Source organism: Cydia splendana, chromosome 2 (assembly GCF_910591565.1).
Source record: "Cydia splendana chromosome 2, ilCydSple1.2, whole genome shotgun sequence".
In the NCBI taxonomy this organism is placed as follows: Eukaryota; Metazoa; Arthropoda; class Insecta; order Lepidoptera; family Tortricidae; genus Cydia; species Cydia splendana.
The window spans coordinates 21581032-21606445 of NC_085961.1; the positions used below are offsets into that span (position 1 = coordinate 21581032).

Sequence of the window (25414 nt, forward strand, 5' to 3'; positions counted from 1 at the left end):
TTTATGGTAAACTGTGTTTACCGTTGTATTTTAATAAACCTACGCATTGATATATGCCGGTGTAACATAATATTGGGATTATGGATTTGATATTTTGGTTAGATGGCATTGATCATTTTAATGCAAAAATGAAACATACATACATAAATTCTATTCTATTATGATAGTGATATTGCAAAGAAAATCAAAGCTGCTTAAGCAGCCTTTCTCAAAGTCTTTGCTCTAATCGTAGTCAGAGATGAGTCAGTAATACCTACTTGCGTCATGCGCCGCTTAAACCGGCCTCTGTACTTAAACTCACTGATCAGAATCAGACGTATATCATCAGCATAAACCGTGATGTGACGGTTATTGACCGGCTCGACTCATCGAGGTGTCATCAATCTTTAACTTAATAAGATCATAATTCTTACTCATGTTTAAAACACAAATCTTTAACCTGATTAGGCATCTAGGCAAGAATTTATTTATATTATGGGTATTGCATACTTATGACTATATTTAGTAGGAGTCGATGTTGCACGTACGAGTATGTAAGATCGTGGGTATGAACCGGTTGAGAAACGTAAGGTTTTTATCGGCAGCAACTATTCTTCTATTAATTCCCAAGAATAACTATGATCTTCATGTCACGTACTAGGCCCTAGAAATAATACTCGGGGCTAGGCGCCTATCTCTAAGCTAAAAATATCCCTTTTCCTTATTGCATCTCTGCGATATCAACATTCCCTAGAAGGCATGTTGTCCGGCGAGCCACCCACGCCCGCGGCCTGCCCGTGCCCACCCGGGCCCGTATTACAATACAATGCTCGTGACAGAATAATGTGGCGCCGGGAGACGGAGAAACTGAGAAATACCTATAGCCGATCCCTCTATTGAATTTGGTAACCTGTCGCAGTTTCATATTATAATTATAACTACATATAGAGCCTTTACAAATCAACACAGTAAAATTACTTTTTGAGGTACGGAAGTCCTGTTAACACTTTAGTTACCTACAAGCATTTTATATAATTACAGTTCTTCAAATATACCTACTTCATTTATTTTATAATTCCACCTGGCTCACCATTGTCGGTTCTCAAGCAATATTTATACTAAGCCATCCGGTTAGTCATAGGCGACTGACTTCCTTCTGTGATTTTTATCAGCATGATAATTATCATATTTTATCACTATAAAACCTGTCTTACAGCCTATTGTCTTGCTAAATGAGGATCCATAGAATAACAAAAATATAATTTTAAGTAATGAAATTAATTTTCCACTAAAAACTTCATTATAAAGTTGTAGTTATTGTTGGGGTGGTTTAAAGAGTTTTTGTATTGAGCAGTAGCTAACTGTACTGTTTGTTACGTTCCAGGGCCACCGCCGCGGCTGGGCCTGAAGGCGGCAAGCCCCGGCGTCGACGAGGACTGCAACAGCAACACCAGCCTCGCCGGCAGCCAGCACTCGGCCGACGACCTCGACGCGCACTGCGACAACTCCGGCTACCTTTGGTTCCTCGACTATAAGTAAGTGTTGCTTGACTCTTAAGACGAGAGTGCAATGGAGGACCCGCGCGAAATCGCCTTTTCATACAAACGTAGTCCTCATTTTTCTCTCTGGATATTAACATTATCGAAAATATTTTGACTCAATTTGTTGTGTATCAATCACAGCCATTCTACGTTTGATATTTTTCGAATATTTAATTATTATTAAAGTTAGGAGTTTTAAAAAATTGTATGAAATCTGTTTTTAGGTCCTAATTTTTGCTATTATCAAAAAATCTAGAAAAGTCAAACGTAGGGGCATAGCTATGGTTAATATACCTGCATCAAATTATTTAAAAATATTTTCCATAATGTCAATATCCAGAGAGGATAATGGGGACTACTTTTGTATGGAGAAACGGCCGTCCCTTTTCCTCTTAAGGTAACTTCCTCGGCTAGCGATGAGCTCTGCCAGAGAAACCTCTGATTCCTCCACTTGTATGATATTCATATTAAAAAAAAAAAAAACTTTATAAAATAATATTGATATCATTACTATCATTAGTTACCTCGACATTTTTTTTGGGTGATGTCATGGTTTTATAATTTTGAAGTAATTTATTGCACCTCTACGGTGCTGATGTCACTTAGCATTAAAAGTGTCGTGTCTTCTATAAATGGAGTAGATGGGCATAATAGAATACTTTAAATTTGACGTCAACTTATGACAGTCAAAACCATCTCCGCAAATTAGACCGTATGTTGACAATGTAAAGATGATACGAACACCAAGTATGATATAATGTAGAAGGAGGCTGTAGGTGTAGGTGCTGTTAACAGGAATGTTACATTAAAATAACAGAACCCGGCTCCTCCGGCTCCGGATATTACTTGATATTTTCATAATACTAAAGTATAAACTACAGCAGCTGGGAATTCAATTAATGCGTCAATGCGATAAAAATGTCGACATCCACACAATGAGTTGGAAGCGAGTTTTCGTGATATGAATTTAAAAATATTGAAATGTGTAGGTACAGCTTGTACCTACACGCTATAGTTAATGTGGATGAAAAATAAAACGATATTGAAAAGAGGAAAGGCACTCTAAGTACCCACCTGTTAATTACGTTTTATTGTATTCAGCAATCAAACTCTCCGCGTTGATTTTATACAAATACCAACTGATACTGTAGCTGCAAGCTTTTTATATCATTATAGCTTTGTTTAATTTCAAACAGTGACACCCCGTAATACGAGTCAAAGAAAATGAAGACAATGATAGACATTAACCCCCTTTTACATAAATTGTACAAGCCTCAATTAGTTAATTATATTTTATCCCTTTATTACATATACATAAGTCAAAATGACAGATTAAGAGAAATAATGAATGGCTAATTGACGCTTGTAGTGTGTTTATGAATAACGCTATATGACAACAGTCACTCAACACCACCTCAACACTTACCATAAGTTACAATACTTATTCCCCGAATCTCACTTGTCACTAAATATTACAAATGTTTGTTTCCAGCCCGATATTCCGCGACGGCTCCTGTCACCACACGTCGGTGTTGTCCTCCGTGTCGGCGTCCTACAAAGGCATCAGCGATCTCGCCTCACGCTTCGAGTTCACGTCGCGCTACAACGACATCGCGCGCGACCTCGATGCCAACCTCGCCGAGGCCGACATGGAAAGCTTCAAGACCGAAGACATCCACGCCCTGCTCATGACAGCCAATCTCCCGCACGACACCATAACTGATGACCGAACGCATGACGTAAGTTTAAATTGGACATCCTGTCTCGTAGTTCTGATTCGCAATTTGGATGAAATCGAAAGAGGAAAAAGTTGTCAAACTATATGTTCGAACTATATACCTTATGTAGGTATATAATGTACTACTATATACCTTATATATGAAGTAACATATGATAATAGTTCGTATAAACATTCTATTATGGTTTTAACTTTCGATATCATCCCTACAAGTAACATTCGGATGTCAACTGCAAAGTGCATCACTGTAATTCACTCATTTTAAAGTCTGTTCGGAAAGAAATGAGTCGTGGAATATGTCCCCATACATTCCACACAGATTCCCATTCCGCATTCTCTTTCCGCACACATCAAGGAAATCATAATATTTTTCAAACTAGAAGATCTATGGAGGTGGAAGAAGTATGGATATGGCATCTATCATCGTACCCTTCCAGTATGGGACCATATTCCACGTCTCTTTTCTTTCCCAACAGACTTTAAAATGAGTGAATTACTGCCGCGATTATGATGTTCAATCCGTCACTAATTTTATCAAGGAAATTGACGGATACAGCGCCCGCGTCAAGGCCGCAGCAGTTAATGTTGCAACCATAATACAGCTGCAATTGCCATCCGAATGTCACCTCAAGCCATAAAATGTAATTAGCGGTAAAGAGACCCTTTGAGAAATGTCGTAACTGTGAAGTCTTGGGGTTTTCATTAAAGAGGTTTTAAATAATGAATCTCCTGCGTGTGTCACAGTGTGACTAAAAAGGAAGTCATCATAAAAGGACACGACACGCTGTTACGTCTTATAAACATTGCTTGCGAAAAAGTATCAGCAGTAATTATGAAGCAAACGTATTTTAATATCTTGCATTTGTCAATAATTTTAAATCGAAAACCTTGAACATTCAAGAAATGGTTAAAAAACGGAGTCCGCGTCGATTTTATTTATTAACCATTATTAACCACTATCGGTGCCGGTTTATATTTTATTATTTATGAACCCATCTTATTTATTCCTTTATATTTATGTTTATTTTCAGTTGTATTCTAATTCTTGTGGTTGACCATGTCATGGTGCATTGCAGAGTAACCCCCGAGGCGAGATGTTCGCCAGCATCTCGAGTTCTCTCATGGAAAAGTTTCGGTTCGACAGCTCTCTCAGTGGCGACAGTAGTTTTCAGGTTCGCCACTCATTGCTCTTCGATAGTTCATTTTAATCGTTTCTTGTTCTATGTTACATAGTTTCTATTCCATCAGTGCTTAAATCATTTCATTTCATTCTATTACATGTTGTGCACTATTTAACGTTTTGGTTATGACTGTTTAGAACTAGCAGATTTAATTGTTTAGTTAACAAGTCATAATATATATGTATAGTTAGTCAATAGAACCAAAATTAGTAACTCTTGAACTATATTCAATATTTCCACGAGTAAATTTCAGTATGTGTACCTATTTTTGAGCATAGCAGCGCCACCTAGTCCAGCGCCGTAGCAATTAAAATGTTTCAGTAGTATTTCAGTAGATGTCGCTGTGTTTATGTCGCAGTCGGATCATATAATCCGCCGTATTACATTACGGCTAGCCGTTTTCAAAAACAGGGGCGTTTTGAAATGCGGCGGTTTAACGATTAGCCGGATTGAATGCGGCTGAATGAGAATCCGCCGGAATGTATTCGGCGCCATACGTTCTTCAACACGGCTAGCCGTAATGTAATACAGCGAGTCATTAGCCGCCGCTTTGACAGTTTTTAGTTCCCATTTTTAACACTCGTGGCGCTGCCTGACAAACGCTGGGGTGTCCATCAAATCTGAAGTTCGTGGGACTGTTTCTTTACAAAAAACATTTCCTTCGCAACTTAACTAGACGGAGCCCCGCTTCGCGGGGCTCCTATTTCTGAGCGGTTTGCCCTTCGGGCATCTGAAGCTACCTAACGCACCTACCCTACCTACCTATTGATTTAGTGAGACGTCCGTGAAAACATTACACTTTGGGGAAAAAAGCGTAGGTAGGTAAGTAGGTTAGGTTCGTTAGGTAGCTTCAGATGCCCGAAGGGCAAACGGCCCAGAAATAGGAGCCCCGCTTGCCCCCGAAGTTGTGGAGGAAATGTTTTGGAAAAGAAACACATGTAGTGCGGTGGGACGTGGGACAATGGTAAAAATAAATTAAATTGCAAACATTGTCAAACTCCGGTTACGTAGGCGACCGAAAGAACTGGTCACTCTACAATCTAAAATAGTAGTACGATGCGGCTAAACGTAGGCCGCCTTATTGAAGAACGTATCGCAATGACAATCCGGCTAATCGTCGAACCGCCGCATTTCAAAACGCCCCTGTTTTTGAAAACGGCTAGCCGTAATGTAATACGGCGGATTATACGATCTGACTACGACATTTACATAACGATTCAGGAACTGCAATCTAGAATATATTGGTCTGTGAGCCTTAAAAGTTATATCCAATATAAATATACGCCCTACATATACATATGAAAGTGTCAGCTTTTCTCTTTGTTACAATGATTTTCTTTGATAGAGGTGTTGATGATGATGCTCTTTATTGCACGAGGCACAATTCACATAACAATTTTAAAAATTGACTTATATCATGGTATAATAATATACTCCGCCTGGTACTCTATTCCGAGATTCGCGTATGACCTAACTGACACGGGCCTACGTCATCATGCTGTTTACAGGTTCTCAAACTTTAAAATGTGGGAGAATTTTAACCAACGGTGAAAATTATTTTAACGGCATTAATTTTAAGGTATTCATGTAGAAACATAGTAAAATAAAACAAATCTAATGTATTAAATTAAACTTTATTTATCTATACAAGACAAACGTTTGAAAAACTAATTCACAGTTACACATTAATTACCAAGCTTACGGCGTGAAAAGTTTGGAAAACACTGCGACTGCTGACACTGAGCGAGAAGGAAATAACAATTAACACGCGTTCGACAAGGATGACGGTCAGGGCATGAAGTTATCTAGATCCGAATTGTCAAATGTGACAGCGCTATCCTGTGTTGTCAGTAGTGTAAACAGAATTACCTACCCGAACGTCTGAAATTTCTGTCGTGAATCGGAAGATATTGCTAACGAATAATTAAAAATGACGTGTTATTGTAAAATTTAATAAAATACATATAAATGAAAATTATAAAATTATAAAGAAATATTTTAACTTATTAACCATAGGTATAATGTACCCATGTAACATGTTATGTTGAAATAAAGTGGCAATGTTATTGTGACGTAGGCCCGTGTCACTCTGGGAATAGAAGACCATGTTTTATTAGACCATGACTTATATATTTTACCATACAACGAGGTTAGAATTAAAAATAGGGAAATTTTGTTTGGTGGACCTTAAGAGGTAGGGTCTGGAAACAAAACATACTAAAAGTGGAAGTATAATTCCTATAAAATAACATAAATGAGGCACGTGATGTGGACTATTTATTAATAGTACAACAACATAGGGTAGCCAGAATTTTACATTTTTATTTATTAAAGATAAAGATAAAAGATAAAGATTTTTTATTTGCAAGAATACTTAATTCTAAAATACAAAGGTGATGTTTTGTTATGTGGTATTACAGTATTCAGTCGCACACAACGACATGCAAATTTTACAAAAAATGAATCCACTAGGTAATTACTGTAACTGATTATTAAAATTCAAATATTAAATGTCATAATATTTAATTGCTGCGAAGAGAGCTCGCGCGTTGGTGGTCCGACGCACGCAGACGCAGATTGCGGGCGGGTCTCTGATAGTGCTCCTTGTTATTAGGAGTGAAACATGCCGAGCAATCATCGACCTTAGGTATATACTTATACATGTGTAACCTGGTTAAATATATTTAATATGTCTCACGGACGTTTTGTTAGTCACTCTGATACATGCATAGGTGTACATCTATTATAAAGAAAAAGTTATCAAGCCCTCCAGCAGTGCCCGACACCGGATTCTAGACAACGTTGGCGGCTAACCTGTAAACCACCCGGTCACGGCGGCATCCGTCCCAATACTCCCAATTTCTCATGCTTGCACTTAAGGATTCTGGTATATGGTCGGTCGCAACTATTTCAAGATTGATCCTGAAGCCCACCGTCATCTGTTTAGAGTCTGCAGCAAGCTCGGTTCTCCGTACAAACGCTGGTACGTTATTACGCTCTCATTTTAAAATGACTGGCTAGATAATGCTAGATTGCTCAGGAATTTTGTACTTACAATAGGATAAACTATATCTATGCCTGTAATTAGTTTATGTAGCTTCAAATACCATGGTTAAAAAATACACAGCGAATTTACGTTTTTCATATATGTTTTTGCTCTATTTTGTTTGTTTTATAAGCTAAATGAGAAAACGTAAGAAATGGCGGCAAAGAAGAGCTAGAGAAGTTTAGCGCGTCGCCCTCCCATTAGAAATCACCCCCTAAATTGCTCCTGCGGCAGGTATGACAGTAGCCCGTTTTCAAATATTTTTTGGAGTTATTTTCACTACACCAGCTCGGAAAGGCTTACTTTGCACTTAAAAAACTGATAAGAAATTTGTATTTTATCCACATGTGAGGCAAAGTAATATTACTTATGCAAATTTTGAGTTGTTTGCTCATGTTGGTTGATAGAATGCTTTTAAATGATGATTTTGGATGATAAATATTTAATAACATTCATTTGGATTTGATTTTATTTCATTTTGTTTGATGTTTTACAGTTGGTATTTTCCTCGCGTTGGTGTGATGAAAAATGTTGTGTTTCGCTCGGTGGCAAAATTTGTTTTGGAATCTTTCGCTTACTCGGATATCAATATTAGCACGAGCGGTTAAACACCAACTTTGCCCCCTTGTAAATCAAATAACTATTTACGCGTTGCTGTTCATAGAAATATTTCAATATACAATATCTGACCCTTCTCCTCTTCCTCGCGTTATCCCTGCATTTTACCACGGCTCATGAGAGCCTGGGGTCAGCTTGACAACTAATCCCAAAAATTGACGTAGGCACTAGTTTTTACGAAAGCGACTGCCATCTCCATCTGATCTGACCTTCCAACCCAGAGGGGAAACTAGGCCTTATTGAGATTAGTTCAGTTTCCTCACGATGTTTTCCTTCACCGAAAAGCAACCGGTTGAACCTGTGACCTCCGGATTGAAAGTTGCACGCTGTCACCGCTAGGCCACCAGCGCTCTACAATATCTGACCGATATTAGAAATTAGCTTTTAGTGTAGAAAATTAATTAATTTTAGTGTAAAAAAAAATCTTCTACTTTATGAATCTACCTACAGAGTTAGAACTGGTTAATATTTAAAAAAATGTATATACCTATAGGTAACTATATAGTATTCTATTTTCCCAGTATAGTCTTTAAGACGAAAGTGGACAACCGCCCCGAAACTGCCTTTCCATACAAACGTAGTCCCCATTTTCCTCTCTGGACATTAACATTATTGAAATTGGTTTAAAATAGGTCTTATATACGATCACTGCATTGATATGCGGCATTGCGGCGATGATTCGATACTCGCCCATGCCAACAGAGCACCTGGCACATTTCAGTTACTTGTACCTAATGTCATACTACTAATTACAGATAATGTGTGTTAAATAAAAACAATAATAGGTACAATGAACAAATATGACATTGTTACCCCTTAACCCCTGTACAATGTACCTACTACTTGCATTTCGAAGTGTCCCTATCTGTTGTTTTGACAAAATATTCTCGTATTATTTCTACTATACATTCTTATAAATACTTTAGTTCGCCGGCCTACTTCGCACTACATAGTTGCTTTAACGGTCAGTAAAGTAATGATAAAATTTGTCACGCTACGACGGTCTCAATTAACCGTAAGTGGTGTCCCAAGAGACACCCACACATGCCCATTCGAAAGTCTGGACTGGACTAGCATCCACAATGTCTTCCTGACTCTTACAACACAGTACGTTGGTCCCACGGGATTTACAAGTAGTAACGACAAAATAAGACCAGTGTTCATGTGTGTGTACCGTCCACGCTGAATTGCGTCAATCTCAACTACTCGTTACTCCCCAGTTCCCCTTCATACGACCGATACTGATGTGTGTGTGCGCGCGCTATATTTAATTGTCCTTCTGTGTGGTCGTGCACATACTGCCGCCATGTGTGAGTTTACCAATGAAGTCTATCCTATCAGTCAGTTCTACTCAAACTGTTGAGGGTCTCAATCGTTATCGAAACCTAAATAACGGTAATATTAGTTACTGAGTTTAAACTCGTATACAATAACGCCTATTCTGTTAGACTTAAAAACCGAGGCACACCGAAATACGCTAATTAGATTAACAAATATTATGATGCTAATGATGCACACCGCCCTCCGCAATCTACACATACCTACATATTTTTACAGTTGTGTTCATAGCCCGGTGTTGATAACACGTCGATAGAGCGTCATTATATATCCCTGAGGTTTGAGAAGCGCACGCGGTGGCTAATATTAAAATGTGTATTCCCGCTGCCCCAGTCGCGCCCAGGGCTCTCGGACAGATTGTACTCTGTACTTCCTTACGATGAAGCCAACTCGTTGGAACTCTTCTAATCCCAAGTTTGACCCCGGAACAAGTGACCCAGTGGACAGTTATGTTTGCGTGACATAAACATTGGACTTTGTAACTTTTTCATTGTATTTAAACGTTTAGTTTTAGTCTCAAAGTAGTGGTTTTTATTTGAGAGTGAACAGTGATCACGTGGACAGTGCCGATAGGCGTTTATTTCAAAATGGGTGTGACGGACGGTTATGATTGGGAATCCTACGATGGATATTACTCAGTGAGTCATCTTAAAGCATACACTTTTTTTTCAACAGCCGAATTTCTAGGCCTTCCTATATTTGTTAACAGTTTAAATTACCAATTAGCTACTCATTTGTCATTATAGATTTGCAACCATCATCATCTCCTATGCAAATATCATATTTTTCGTCAAAACTCTGCAATAACTTTTTATATCGCACCACAATGTTATCTGTTCTTATACCTACTCTCTCTCTATGCCACTAATAACATATGATTCATGTTTTTGTTTATTTACACATCTATTACTAATCATTATGTCAATAAGAATATCAAATTACCCCCAAATTCTCAACAAAGCAAATTCGACTGTGTACTGTGTATAAGTAATTAGTAATTAAATTAATTAGATAGTACATCGATATGTTTGTTACCTACTGGTCCATGTATAATATAAATGAGTGGTTGTTTGGTTTGTGACCTCATTGTAGCAGGAAAAGGAATTAAATTGATGATAACGTGCGCTCGCCGCGCCGGTCGCCATGTTGTTTGTCATAAACTTACTGCAATTGAACTCTTGAACATTCGATTAATAAAGGATTTATGCTATTTATCGTTTCATATGAATTATGAAACTAAAAAGCATTATTTTATACGTAACAGACAAGCATTCTAGTTAAAATAAAGAACAGAAAAAAATGCATCGTCACGGCACTATCTGACACTTAGTTTCCCTAGAAATAAAATGTTTTAATCATTGCTACTTTATGACTTTCTATAAATTTAGGTATTACCTACCTACTATTTTTAATTTTACGATATTCGTTTAATTTGGAGTAGATAAATGTATTATCAAGATTATCTTTAATCCTTAGATGTAACATATGTCTCAATTACCTCATTCTTTAATCAAAAGATGTTAGATAGCCCAAATAGATGGATTGATCACAGCAGTTGTAAAGTAAAAGTTACAGCTTGTTTCCTATTTTAGTCTCGAGTTGCATCCGCATCCAAAATACCCGTGCAGCGTAGATGTTTATGTTCTAGCGAGAGCCGTTCATGTGTTGAAATCTTCCGAGAAACATTTCGAGAACACTCCTCTTTATATGTTATATACCTAGATATGGTATAATAAGGAACAACATATTAATTAATGACCAAATGGCTTGATATACCTATCTAAACATAACATTCCTATCGTTAAAAATATTTGTATGTTATACTTAATACTGTTCACTTCAACATTCTAAAGGAGGGTACCTAAGATTTCATACACGACAGCGAGTAAAAGGTGATCTTTACAATATAATATATCCGCCCATTACTGGGTACAACGACGCCTACAATACACAGTTACAGTGCACCACTGATATCGCTCGTTCACTGAATGTTCCAACCATTAGGGCTCATTTAGACGGTGCGAGAACTCGCATGCGAGTTTCATTACATTGCGTTATTTGGATGCTGATACGCAATAATGTGTCAACCCACATTAATTTTTCAATAAGATGTCAACTCAAAATATTGACGCGTAAAGTTGACATTTTATTGCAAAATGGATGTGGGATGACTCATTTTTGCTAAACACCATCCATTTGATCGGTCGGCAGAATTTATGTAACCTCAATGGTCCGCAATGTAACTAAAATCGCATGCGAGTTCGCGCGCCGTCCAAATGAGCCCTTATTGTTGTTTAACATAAGACATTTTATCTTATGCCAATGTTGTACATGCACTTAAGTTGATCCTAATGGGAGTGATGTACATAGGGCGAAGAGTCCGTCGGTTCCATCAACACGATGTCGATCTGCAAGTCGGAGCTGCTGTTCTCGCCGGTGAAGGAGCACGGCGTGCACTTCAGCGTGGACAGCCTGGACTGCTCGCTGCCCGCGGAGCAGGACCTCATCCTCACGTGCCAGGCCAACAAGGACAACTACACCATCGCCTTCGAGGGCAGCCTTACCGTCTACTCCGAAGACAGCGAGTGTAACGAGTTTGCCGTCAATCAAAAACATGGTTAGTTATTTTGCATTGAAATTGTTTCGCTTTTTCACCTAGATATGTACGTATATTGTTATTATTTATCAACTTACGTGTCGAAGGTATTTTACCCCTATAAGTAACTAAAGTACCCATATTTAACGCGCATGAGGATAAAATACTCCTGGAAGTTTTATGTGCTATAAATTATGTGTACCTAGGCAATATAGGAAAAACACGCTCTTTGGTTTTATTGTACTATTGTAGTTTGTTACACTTTGTTGAATATTTCCAATTTTATTACCGGAATTAAAACATATCAATTGAAGTCCCAAAACTGTAAAAATAAACTTGTGTATAAGTAACAAAGTAAATTTTCAATCCAAGTTTCAAAATTTTTTTATCAATTTAAAATTAGGTTTTTGGAAAAATGAATCGTTCGATCCAATCATACATTACATAGTGAGGAATTTCAGATAATGACATAATTGTTTACCTTAGTCGTGATTACGTCCAATATGATTCATTGTGTCGAAATGTACATACACTTTGTAGATAATTGTCTTCGTTCTATTTTCAGACAAATTGGATAAGCAAGAAGATAATGCAACGCTAGATGAAAGAACACGCAGGAATTTAGAATTATTAGAAAGATGTAAGAAACTAACCAATAAGCTAACTACTTCTATGGCTAGGAGTGACTTAGGATTAACTACTTGGAGTAAGCTTAAGAAACAGACCAACCATTCGCCTTTAAAGAGGTAAGTTTGACATGTTTATAAAAATGGTTTTATTTTAATTGTTGTCAATGAATCACTCATATATTGGCATGTACACAGGCACCCTTCGGGGAACAACAATGAGGATTCCCATGAAGCGACCGATACAACAAGTGATATGAGCAACTCGGTTATCAAGAGCCAAAGTCTGCCAAACCTCTACAGAAGAAAGATTATGAGCAGTTCCATCAACTCGGCTGCTCTCAGCAATTCAACGGTACGAAAATATACTAATAACAATAGACTAAATAATAATTACTTTATTTATGATCTCAATTATGCCTGTTTTTTAAAGATATGAAACCTATTGCAGAGTTGTACACGGAGGGCATTGTGGAAAATGCCCTACCTTAATATGCAAATACGCTACCTCAAAAAATAAAACCAACGAATAATAAGCAGCTGTGGTGTTAATTTATAGTAGAATAGTAGAAAATAACTACATCCACCCGACCTGTAATCATAGTTCCTACCTTAAATTCAAATCTAGCTGCCCTGTGATTGTTATTACCGCTCCGTAAGCTTGACCTTGTTGCCTTTCATTAACACTTTGTTATGCCCTTGTTTCCAGGTCGATTCTTTCACCACCAATCAAAGGTTAATGGGTACTCCTACCTGCATGAAAGTATACGATGTATCGCAGCACCGTTCGACGCACGGAAGTCAGCATTCAGAACCAATGAGTACCTCCTCTACCGAAAACCAGTCATCTTCAGACAAAAGTCAACCAAAGCAGGCCTTTAGCCTGGTAAAACTGTTTATGAAACAAAAAAGCAACGATGGTGTAGTTGGGTTGGATCAAATAGACAGGTCAGAATGCTGGCCGTCTAGCTCTGGTGGTGAAAGTGACTCCATGGGAGAGCCAAAAGATGATTCCAAAATTTCAGTGCGTTCTCAAATGGAATTGCCATGTGATCTACCGGAAGAGGGTTCAGTAATTTACGATGAGATTCCACCTAGCAACCCGTACAATAATAGAGTTTATGATGAAGTAATAGAAGAGGAAGATAATGATGGCGTTAAATTAAGCGATAGCGAATCCAATCTTTATGCAACAGTAAACAAACGCCACTCAAAGAGGACTAACGTCAATATGATGAACAGCCCTTCAAGACTGAAAAGTAATAAAAAATCATATTCTTCCCAATCGTCCAACACTAGTGTTAGTATATCGAGTTGCTCAGAGTCGGATGGAACTCAGATTACAAAAATGAATCGATTATTGCAAAGAGAGCCTTTTGATAACAAATCTACTTCTACTCATCTCGAGACCACCACTATTGATAAGAGTATGCAGACGTCCACGTTACAAATGTCGACCATATCCCATGAACGTGAACTATTCAAGGTGGTGGAACCCTCGTTTCTTGAGAAACTTAAAGAAGGAGACTGTGAGAAACCTGTATTTATATTGTACCCTAACTACACGCTTCCCGATATCAGTTTTCTGAATGGCCGACCAAATATATACTTGAATCCTGTAAAAGTAAACGTATCGCCAAAATCAAGCGAAATCAAGAGGAACAGACTGAACGTTAAAGGTAAACGACCATTTTCTTGCAACGACGTGGAGATGCTAAAAAAGAAGGGGCTCGGGCACATAAAAGATTGGGATTCACTAAACTTTTTGCTACCCACAGAATGCAAGCAAATGTTATCAGAGTTACCCGAATTGATGCATAACGTAAGAGAAAAAGAATGTGGATCAAAATGTGGTGACAAATACTGTAACGCGACACCCAGATCTAAGGGCAGGCCCATGAGTTGCGACTGCAACAACCTGGCGGGGCATAACACGACCGTGTCGTCCAGCTCCAGCACGGCCACGCAGCCCTCGTCCGGCTACCGCGGCTCCTCCACCATGCTCACTGACTCCTCCGCGCAGGCCAGTCCCGCGCCACACGGCAACTTCAACCCCTTGTTCGTCTACCGCTACGACAGCGCCACCAGCTCGGAGGCCAGCAACAACGAGGGGCCGAGAACCAACCCCGCCGTGCCGAAGCGATCGCTCTCGGCGGCCGAGCAGGCTCGGTACGCCAAGCAGGGCGAGCACGCCCCGCCGCGACCCCCTCTACCTAAGAGCATTTTGCGTAAGTCGATGGACAAAACGCGTAAAACGAGCACGCCGTCAAAACGTTACAGTATGTTCGAAATGGACGAGATTTTGCAAGATCAGATCGTTTGTATGACGGCTGCGACTGAGCACAAGACGAAGAGAAGATCGCTGCAAGAGCCTTATTATTTACAAAATCAAACCATAGAATATAGGAAAAATAATGATTTAGCTGCCAAAAGACTATCGCAGCAATTTCTCGATGCGGCCGAAAAAGATGCCGACTACAATGAACTTTTCCACGATGAAGGTGTCGGTACTGAGAGTAGCCTAGAATCGGGCAAATCGAATGAATTGAAATACCACAGACCTCACACGCCACCTATGCCTAAACCGAGAACTAAGAAAACTGAGTACATGGAGTTCCCTCCGCCGGGCGCTCTGATCAGCAGCGCTGATTTACAACAATTAGAAGAGTTTTTGAAATTAAGCGGCTTTAATTGCCAAAATATGGACGAATGGGACCAAAATCAAGTCCAAAAGGTAAGAAATCAGGTTACCAAGTTTCTGCAAATGAAACGTTCTCAGGAAGAAAATCAAAGGTCCACAGATTCTAGCGGCAGTAGCTGCAATAGCAAAAAATCTGTTAGTTTTGCCCATAAGTCTGAGGCCAAGCCCGAAACTCAACCAACCCAAGTGAAGGCAATGGAAGAGCTGAAAGTAGCCAGTCTCACCACACCGCCTAACTCACCTAATATTTCTGCTGTAATTTCACAAAGACTATATCAGGTATCATTTTTCTCTAAATAGTTTGTCGACATCATTGCCTATTGATTTCTGTGAGTACCTTTGGTTCTTTTATGTTTCTTTGCAGTTTGCCAAACTTATGTCTTTATTTATTCACATTCTTTTTTGTCAACACCCGCCTGTTGTCTTTATTTTGCCTGAAATTTAAACTGGCTAATTTTATTGGGCTGTTTATATCGTTCACTAATTCATTTCACACATGTTAATTATACCTATCTTGAGATGTCGGTTACTTAATTATTTACTTTTCAAGGGTAAAAACTTGGCGGAGATACCAATTTGTGAAGAAGCTGAAATAAGCCCAGACGAATTCAGCAGCCCCTTGCACCACGATAGCAGAGGAAAATACGACTTAATTGATTTATCACAAAAGAGAGGTAAGGATTTGGATTCGTCGTCAAATCACCATGATTCAAACATTTTAATGATATTTTAACTAAAAGGCTATTACGTTTTTGAAATTATGTCTTTTTTTCAGCCTTAGTCTCAAACGTGACGGACGCGGTGGAAATGTTGATTCAACACTTCTCTTCGGCCACTGACCAAGCCGAACTGGCTTTCCTGGGTGACTCTAAACAATCTCCAGCTTGCGCCAAAATCGCCCTTAATGCCCTATGCCCGGCATTGTACGCCGTTTTCAGAGATGGGCTTAAAGAGAATATTGAAACCTCCTTCGGAGCCGTAAACAACTCCGTATGGCAAATGGTGGAGACTACAGCAAGGCAGGGTCCAATAACGAAATCCTTGAACGAGCTGGTGTTGAGGATCAATAGCGAAGATGCTGTCACGGAGGGGCTGGTTAAATTCAACGCCTTCATTCTGGGACTATTAAAGTGAGTTGTTGTACAGTCATTATATGTATGTGCGAAATTGATAGAATTGTTGCACCAATAGGTACATAAGTATAAGTAAGATTCAAGAACGAGTGATTACAAAATGATATCAAATAGAAATCCATTTTTATTCCTCTTTTAAAGTTTTGTTTCGAACGTATCATGATCTTGGCTAAAGAGAGATTTTCTGCAAATGTCCCGCAAAGTCTATAATAATGAAATGAAATTGTTATTTATAATTTAAAATACAGATAGGAGTCCTTAGGCTTAGTATATTCCTACAACTATAATATACAAGATTACTGTTGAGTTATTTGGAGTTCCCGACCAGCCTTGTATGTAAAATAATCTTATAAATTTTAGAATTTAAATTCGTACCTTTTTAACATAGTGTACGGTATTTTGTACAGCGCTCAATCGGTGGACGCGTGGGTATCGTACGTGCGCACGCGAGAGTCGGTGCTGAGCAAAGCCTACAACGCGGACTCGCTGCTGCTGGCCGGCGTGCAGTCGCCGCGTTGCCGCGCGCTGCTGGACTCGCTGCAGGCCGCGCTGGAGCCGCTACGCCTGCTGCCCTTCTCGCTCGACCTCATGTTCGAGATGCGCGAGCTGCACCGCAGCTTCAAGAAGATCGAGAGCGACATGCGCGCTGCTAGTCGGGTGAGTTACGTTACTCAGTTTTATCGTTTACTCATCGCTGAGAATCGTGGCCGCCCGTGAATACCCAGGGATACCTGATATTTCTATCAGGTCATATCATTTAGGAGCTCTCTTGATTGTGCCATTCCGGCTCACAGATCGCTAGACGCTGCTGTAGGTATAATTCCACCCGTTAGAGTAAAAAGAAATCACACTTCCATTTGCTACAGTCTCGTAACAAATGCCTATCTTGCTTCACACAGTTTCATGACGTTCTTCGTGCATGATCTATGTATTACCATTGTCGCCTCTTTCATTCATTCCGCGACGCGAGGTAGGTAATTCCCCTAGTCAGTGCCGATTTTTGAAATGTATATTCTCGAATAATTTGAAGAAACCTATTTCTTATCACTCTAACGAAATAATTACTGGTGATTTTCTGTAAATATTTGGTTACAGCTAAGTGGTTGCTTACTTATAGAGCCTAGTTGTTTTCTACTTATAGACTGATCAACAAATCACTATTTTTGCAATACATATTTTAACTACAGTTAATCTTGAGGTACGTAACTGTAGTTAAAATATTAGCGACCATGTTAGCTTGAAATCGTATATTGTACAATATTTTCCTCGTTCCTATTACGAATCAATTCACTCAACTGCTAACAGACTTGCCGCAAAGGGAGACATCGCTTTATTTGCATTTTATTGTTTATTGCATGTGCTTACGACTCACGAAAATACACTCAAGTCTGTGAACGGATATCATTTGGCATTTCGTTCGTGCACAGCTTTCATAAAATGCAAATAAGGCCCTGCTTACGTTTCACGACGTGTGTCGGCCACGAAGGTCGTTCACGTCGCCGCGGATGGCATGGTGCATGATGCTAAAAGTCTTTGGTGTATTTAACAGCCTACCTCGATTAACACTCCACCACTAACACTGAACCAGCGGAACTTGCTGAAACTAGTGCGCTCCATGCAATCGAGCGGGCTTTCGAGCGACGACTGTCAGACTAGCGTCATCATGAGGCACAAAGAGCCAAAAAATAAGGAGCCGTCTACCCCGGACCTTCTAAACGACTCCGCTAACGTAAAGACCGCGGTCGAGAAAAACAGACCACGCTCCTGCGTGAATCCTTCGCCGATCGGATACGACCTGTGTCCGAACAACAGCAGGATAGAGTTAGAGAATAACCGGCGCTGGTCCGGCGTGCAGCTGGGCTCGAAGCTGATGCAGGCGTTCGACCGGCTCGTGTTCGACGACAGCGACGACTACACGGACAGCCTGGAGAACAACAAGCCCGCTCGGCTCGGCGCCGCCGACTCCAAGGTAACGGCGGGGCTCTACCTCAGTGTGCTTCGTGTCGTAGATTCGCGTTTTCTTCGTTTTGTGTTCATTCATTTTCTGGTTGTTTTTGTTTTGCAGGAACGCTTTACAGCTTTTAACCATTCTTTGCATATTTTATTCATTTATATTTTAAGTTGTGTTGAGCACTATAATTTTTGTGTGATTCTGATTATGTATTAGGTATTTATTTTAATGTAACACATAATTAGCATAACAGTTATTATTTACCTTCTTATGTAATTTCTAAAACTAATATTCCTGACATGGTGACAGGCACATGGATATCATCATATATTGCCATGGTTATCCGATTTAAAAATAATATCGTAATTAACTAAATTTTTTCGTTAATTGGGTAAATTGGTATTACAGTCAGTGGTATTGTTCGACTTATTCGTGGTAGCACTGGCGTGTAGCACTCAGATTTCAATTACATTTCAAAGTTCAATGCCTTATCGAGTTAGAAGCCAAAAATATAATTACCTGTCATCGGTCCCACCTGGATATTGGTCCATGCATTACGGTTGAATGAACCAGACAAGTAAACCATTCGTTTTACTCCTTGTGCCTACATGCAACATGTACTTATCTGTTATACGTATTTTTAACAGGTATTAGGTGCACTCAAAATTATAAACTTTTTGTTACATCAATATTATATCAGATATTAATATTTTACACTTTCACGCCAATCAGTCGATTAGTTGTTACATAATTAGGCTAATTTATAATGGTGTATGGGTTTGTTACAGCTGGAATGCAGCGGCGAGGAGTGGCGGCCAGGGTCAGCGAGCAGTGGGCAGAGCGCGGCGGCCAGCGGGCACTCGGGCGGCAAGTTCCGGAGGCTCCAGCTCAAGTGGGAGCTGCTCAGCAACGCCGAGAGCCCCTCTTCGCCATCTGGTATGCTTTTAAATTTAATAACACAAATTCTGCTTAGCATGTTCGTATAGGTGCAGCCGTTCGAATGTTTTTGCAGATGGCGCCGGCATTGGTTTTTTCTATCAATCCTACCTAGGTGTGTGCTAAAGTTTATGTGTGTGAAACTAAATATACTTATGCGCCGTGTAAACAACTTCTCTCATACTCTGTGGGAATTTCCAAAGTCACGTTTGTTTAATAACCGTACTTTATGTACAGGAGAAACGTCCCCGGCAGCGGCGCGCGGCTCCAAGATCCCCCGGCCCGTGTCGTCGCCCGTGAGGCCGGCGGCGCCCACCGTCCCCGAGCCGGCCAAGAATGCCCACCGGTTAGTCATTACTCATATATTTCTAGCTTGCACATATACCGTTGATGAGTAATGATTTCGACATTACACTTTGTAAATACACGTGCTGGAGCATTAATCAAACTATTTTTATTTGACTAATACGAGTACCTGCCTACTTTATTATTAGACGCAACGCAAATTAATTGAGTAAGACACCTTTTACCTACCATATTCTTAAAAATAAAGTATTAATGGATTGATTGATGACCATAATTATCGATGAGAACAAATATTTTTTTCCAAATCGTTTAAATCTAATAGACCTTTTGAGTGCTTAGTCTTTCAATAGTAGTAAATTCGTTTCCGTCTGCATATAAGTAGGTATATTTAAACTTGACTTGTTTGTTAGACGTCGTACAATAGCAATATGTGACGTCCCACGGTCAAAGGTACCTTATGGCGGGTATGGAGTTATGCATACCCCAGTAATCTACAATAAATAAGCTATCGATAACACAAAAGATCAACCTTCTAGGTTGCGTAGTTACAGAGATATGATTTTTTGAAAATAATGTTGTGAAATGAGCAACTTTACGATAGAGAAGTTTTAATTTTAGCCGCCTAAAAAACTATGTTCCTGAAGTAAGTTACATAGTTGACTACAAATAATAATACCTTATATATCTGAGATTAAAAAAATATTGCGACTTGTTCTGTAATGCAAATAGAAACTTTTGATATCGACTGATTTATGTGTATACTAACCAATCTCTTGAAAATAAAGTTTTATTTCATTTTCACGATTGATTGCAATGAGCTCTCAAGATTTAAATTTTATCTATTAGAAAACGACACTGACAGACAGTTTAAGCAAAAAACAATACCGATTTAGAGGTGAAAATGTATTTTCTGACTTTTTCATATAAAATCACAAAATTGAATATTTTTACTTTTAATGTGAGACACATTCAATTTTTCTGAGCACATATGAAAGAAATTCTGTCATTCAAATGAAATAAATCCTCAAACCCCAAATAAATACTATATTTAACCCCTTATGCCACTTTAAACTTACATAACAATAACAGTATTTGCTCCATACATTTACGAAAAGGTACCTTATGGAAATAAATCTAATAATACATCACTACAAAATATCAATCATATTACAGTTTATCTTTTATGAATAGAAAATATTAATTTACATTAAACTGCCCCAAATTTAATTAGTTCTTCATCATAATAATCTTAAAAAAGACCAATAATTTGTATGTAATGAAAAGGTACCTTGTGATTAAGTTACATGATGAGGCATGATGATGATGGAACAGTTAGGATAAACTAATAATATTTTGGTAATGGTATAAATCGTCTATTTCTTATCAATAATATATTTCGGTTGCTATTGAAGATAAGCGGCATTGAGGTTCAATGACCTCAGATATTCCATAAGGTAATGCGTCGGGTATTGGCATTTTTCAGCAAACCAATGGCTGATTTACTGCATGCGACCAAACCAAATGAAGATTATTCTAGTTAAGAAAGACTTGACGAGAGTAACTTTGGTATAATAGCAGGCTACTTGGATTTGTGATGTCGGTCTATGTACGGTTATAATATTTGCGAGGCGCCCCAACCAGAACTGAAATTATCAAATTAGTTTTGCAGAATGCTGATACAGTTCTCTACCAAACTTCTTTTCCCGTATTGACTAGTTTTTTTGGGAATTTTCAATCTTTTTTCCATAAGGTACCTTTTCTACTAAACTCTGAGACGACATTACTAGGCTTATAACTAACTTATAACAAAAATAAAAACAGGTAAACAAACGTTACGCATTAAGGTTGCAGATCACACAATAAAAAAAAATTGAGCATTTTTTCACCTCTTTACAAAACATTTCATATCTCCGAAACTAGAAACCCTCATAAGGTACCTTTTCCCGTGGAACGTCACATATTTGTATTGCGCAGAGGCATCCCGGTGCCGGTGCGCAAGGGCGCGTCCCCGACAGCGAGCGCCGGCGCCCGCGCCGCGCCTGCGCGAGCAAGCTCCGCCAAGCGCCCGCAACCCGCCAACAGGTAACACAATATTCCAGCAATCTAACCTTTTGTTATAATGTTAATTTTAATTTCAGGACTATTGCACTTTGATTTGCACTTTACGGTGGCGGCAAATTTTAGCAATTTACTTTATTTGAGTTTATGGCTTACTATGACTAGCGGCTCGATTCGGAAAATGAATTAGATTTCTACTAGACTTCAACAAGTTACGATACGGATAATTTAAAGATATTTGTAAGATAGATATGTCAAATTTGACGTTTCCGCGATTCTGGAGGTCCTCTTGAACGATTTCGACAAGTTATGACTTAGATATCCAAGTCACATCTAGTCGATATCTAATGTAGATCTAGTTGATCTCTAAATCGTCTCCAGATCTTGTGCTTATCTCGAAATCCGAATAGGCCTGTAGATACGCAACAGAGTTCCGGAAATGCTTTAAAAAAATGGATAAAAATTGGAGAATTCCTATATTCTGTAAATGGTTACCGAACTCAGCTGTGTTAGCACTCTTGTAGAACATTGATTTCTTTGCACCATTTTCGTACTTTTTTCCTCAATTATTTTGCCGGTGGTGGTAGATTATTATGTATGTGTTATATATACGCTTTTTTACCTGCACATACCCAGAACTTTCCCCGAAGCTGTGAAGAGAGTCGTCGCCAAGACCAAGGAAAAGGAAGCAGTTATTTGCAAGCCGGTTGCTAGGAAACCCGCGCCGTATGTACCTACACACTGAAACATCTAGCAAACTATGAAACTAGCATCAATAACGAAAACTCTAACCTAATTTTACGCTATTTCTTTATGCTTATACACTAGCATGTGTCTTACTAACATCTACGCTAATCTATGGAAATGACCCAATGTGTTTTCCTCATAGCAAATAACAATGAAATAAGTAATTAATCACTTACAGGCTTCTGTCAAATACAAATGTGCATTTTGGTCAGTAATCGATTAGGTTCCTATTATTATTAAGTTCAACTTCCAACTCTTGTTTTAGACTGTTTTGTTGTTGACATAGGTAATTCTTTTGATTTAACCTACACAAAAATATATCGACAGTAATAAAGAACAATTTAATATACGCTTATAATAGTACATTATTGTCGAGGCTCGGAAGTAGCTACTTGCAGGCTGAGGATTCGTTTTAAACGGACGACCTTGGGAGTCCGTTTAATTGAATCCGAAGCCAGCAAGTAGCCTTCCAGCCGAGTCATATATAGTGCTTTTCTCAAAAATGGTGCAAGATATATAAATATCATAGAAATATTTTACAAAAGCAACGTTCTTACGTATATATTTTCACAGATAAAAGCCCTTGCCGCCTTTTTATTTTTTTAATAAAAAAATAGAAGTGTATTTTTCTGCCGAAAATACGCCAACCTATTTGAGACAGCTAAATAGTCGCGGTACTAATCATCTGTTTGGCTGTTTAATGGGCCTGTCCCTTCATTTGATATGGCCATTTCAAGTTTTAAAAAGTTTGGAACTCGACAAATAATGGAATTTGTATGCAACATTGCAGTCCCAAAATCGAGATTGCAATGTTTTTAACTTTTTAATTTTTGGCTGACCATAAACTGCGCGCTTCACGACCTATTTGTTACACGGCAAAGTCGACTTTGCCGTCCATTTTTGAGAAATAGTACATTATTGTCGAGGCTCGGAAGTAGCTACTTGCAGGCTGAGGATTCGTTTTAAACGGACGACCTTGGGAGTCCGTTTAATTGAATCCGAAGCCAGCAAGTAGCCTTCCAGCCGAGTCATATATAGTGCTTTTCTCAAAAATGGTGCAAGAAATATAAATATCATAGAAATATTTTACAAAAGCAACTTTCTTACGTATATATTTTCACAGAAAAAAGTAGAAACAATTGAAAAAATTAGCTTTGCCGCCCATTTATTTTTTTAATAAAAAAATAGAAGTGTATTTTTCTGCCGAAAATACGCCAACCTATTTGAGACAGCTAAATAGTCGCGATACTAATCATCTGTTTGGCTGTTTAATGGGCCTGTGCCTTCATTTGATATGGCCATTTCAACTTTTAAAAAGTTTGGAACTCGACAAATAATGGAATTTGTATGCAACATTGCAGTCCCAAAATCGAGACTGCAATGTTTTTAACTTTTTAATTTTTGACTGACCATAAACTACGCGCTTCGCAACCTATTTTTTAAACGGCAAAGTCGACTTTGCCGTCCATTTTTGAGAAAAATGTATTAAAGGTACTTGTCTTGAGTCTTCCTATGTAATAATATGGACGGAACGTACCTATGTACGGTTATCTACTGCGTAAACAAATAGCTTTAAAAGAAGAAATATAATAAACGAGGAAGTTATTAAGATTTAGGACCGCAATGTCTTTATATTTTATTTAAAAAACCTCATTACTAGCCAACAAGATACGGGACACCTAATGTTAGTTTTTATATATATTTTGGGCAAATTCAAGATATACCGTCGATTGGCACAGAATAAATAAACAAAAAAGCAAGGTTACCGGATATCGTTTGCGTTTCATCCAAATGGCAAATATGTCGGTGCACGTATTTTATGTCACGTCAGCGTGTGACCTTTAGGTGACGACGATACTTGTTTTATATGATGTGCATGGTATATATAGATAGACATAGTTTATTATTATGCACCACTGTAGAAATAAACTGCCGTATCTAAATTGCGTATGTAAATAGGAGTTCCGATATGTAAATGTATATTGGTAATCTCTGGCCATATATTTTGCTAATTATTTTTAAATCCTATTCACGTACAGTCACATGTAACAACAATAATAACGTTAAAGTTTTACGTCATTTTTCTAATAAAAAACCCACAACAATAAGAAAACTTTCCCGCTAAGATATAGCTATGTAAACCACTTTTAAACGAATATAAATAACCTCGTCTTCTGACGTGAATTGTAGTCGGGCAAAGGCCCAAATTTGCACAACTGAAGATAATTGGTACAAATTATATATTCGTAGGTACATTGAATACACTAAGAAAATTGAAATAATTTGAGTTAGGTAATAAATAGATAGGTATTACATGTTATTAATCAGGGTTTTTAGGCTGAATTCATACAAACTTGTAACACAACCACAACCTTGTTTTAGACTGGCTAAATACCTTTTAATTTTGACGTTTTCATCGTTAATTAATTAGTGACTTTGATGTAGCGCAGAAATATCGGGGTGCTAGAGACGATGATTAAATAGGGATATTGTTGAGTATGAGTACTCGGGCTGAGTATAAGACTTAAAGTCCAATCAACTTCTTTTTTTTGAAACTGTCAAGTCGATAGCCACTATGGAATTTTATATAATATACTGAAACGTGACGTCACATCCGGGTATTATCAAATCAGCAACTTTTTGAACTGTTACGAATGTGGTGTTGTCAGGACGTCGCGTGTGGACGGCGCTTGGGCGTCGCCGGCGCCGCGGCCGGCCTCGCTGCCGTACGGCCGCGCGCCGCCGCCCGCCGCGCCGCGCCGCGCCGCCTCCTCGTCCGCCGCCCGCCACCACTCTACCACCACGCACCAGAAACACAAGTCAGTACACCCACGCAGTACTGTTGGTACACTTTAAACTCTGGGAGGGTGAAACCGTAGATGTCCTACGGCGTAGCTCGTAGCAACTCTCAAGCAAAAA

General features: G+C 38.8%; 1 protein-coding gene across 7 annotated transcripts in view; it reads left to right on the forward strand.

The window, feature by feature from the left end:
• The window catches only part of LOC134805565 (uncharacterized), a 77012-nt gene that overhangs the window by 48183 nt on the left and 3415 nt on the right, over positions 1–25414 (forward strand). For 3 of the 7 annotated variants that reach the window (XM_063778859.1, XM_063778841.1, XM_063778853.1), the window contains 16 exons: positions 1364–1514; positions 3013–3259; positions 4335–4430; positions 11812–12058; positions 12603–12783; positions 12862–13018; positions 13373–15643; positions 15915–16038; positions 16140–16494; positions 16905–17154; positions 18047–18466; positions 19237–19384; positions 19622–19730; positions 21665–21772; positions 22385–22474; positions 25165–25314. In XM_063778859.1, coding sequence (XP_063634929.1) covers positions 1364–1514; positions 3013–3259; positions 4335–4430; positions 11812–12058; positions 12603–12783; positions 12862–13018; positions 13373–15643; positions 15915–16038; positions 16140–16494; positions 16905–17154; positions 18047–18466; positions 19237–19384; positions 19622–19730; positions 21665–21772; positions 22385–22474; positions 25165–25314 — 5104 coding nt within the window. Of the gene's footprint in view, positions 1–1363; positions 1515–3012; positions 3260–4334; positions 4431–9689; positions 10080–11811; positions 12059–12602; positions 12784–12861; positions 13019–13372; positions 15644–15914; positions 16039–16139; positions 16495–16904; positions 17155–18046; positions 18467–19236; positions 19385–19621; positions 19731–21664; positions 21773–22384; positions 22475–25164; positions 25315–25414 lie in introns of those variants that run through there. The other 4 variants (XM_063778863.1, XM_063778846.1, XM_063778868.1 and 1 more) reach the window with 4 other exon arrangements.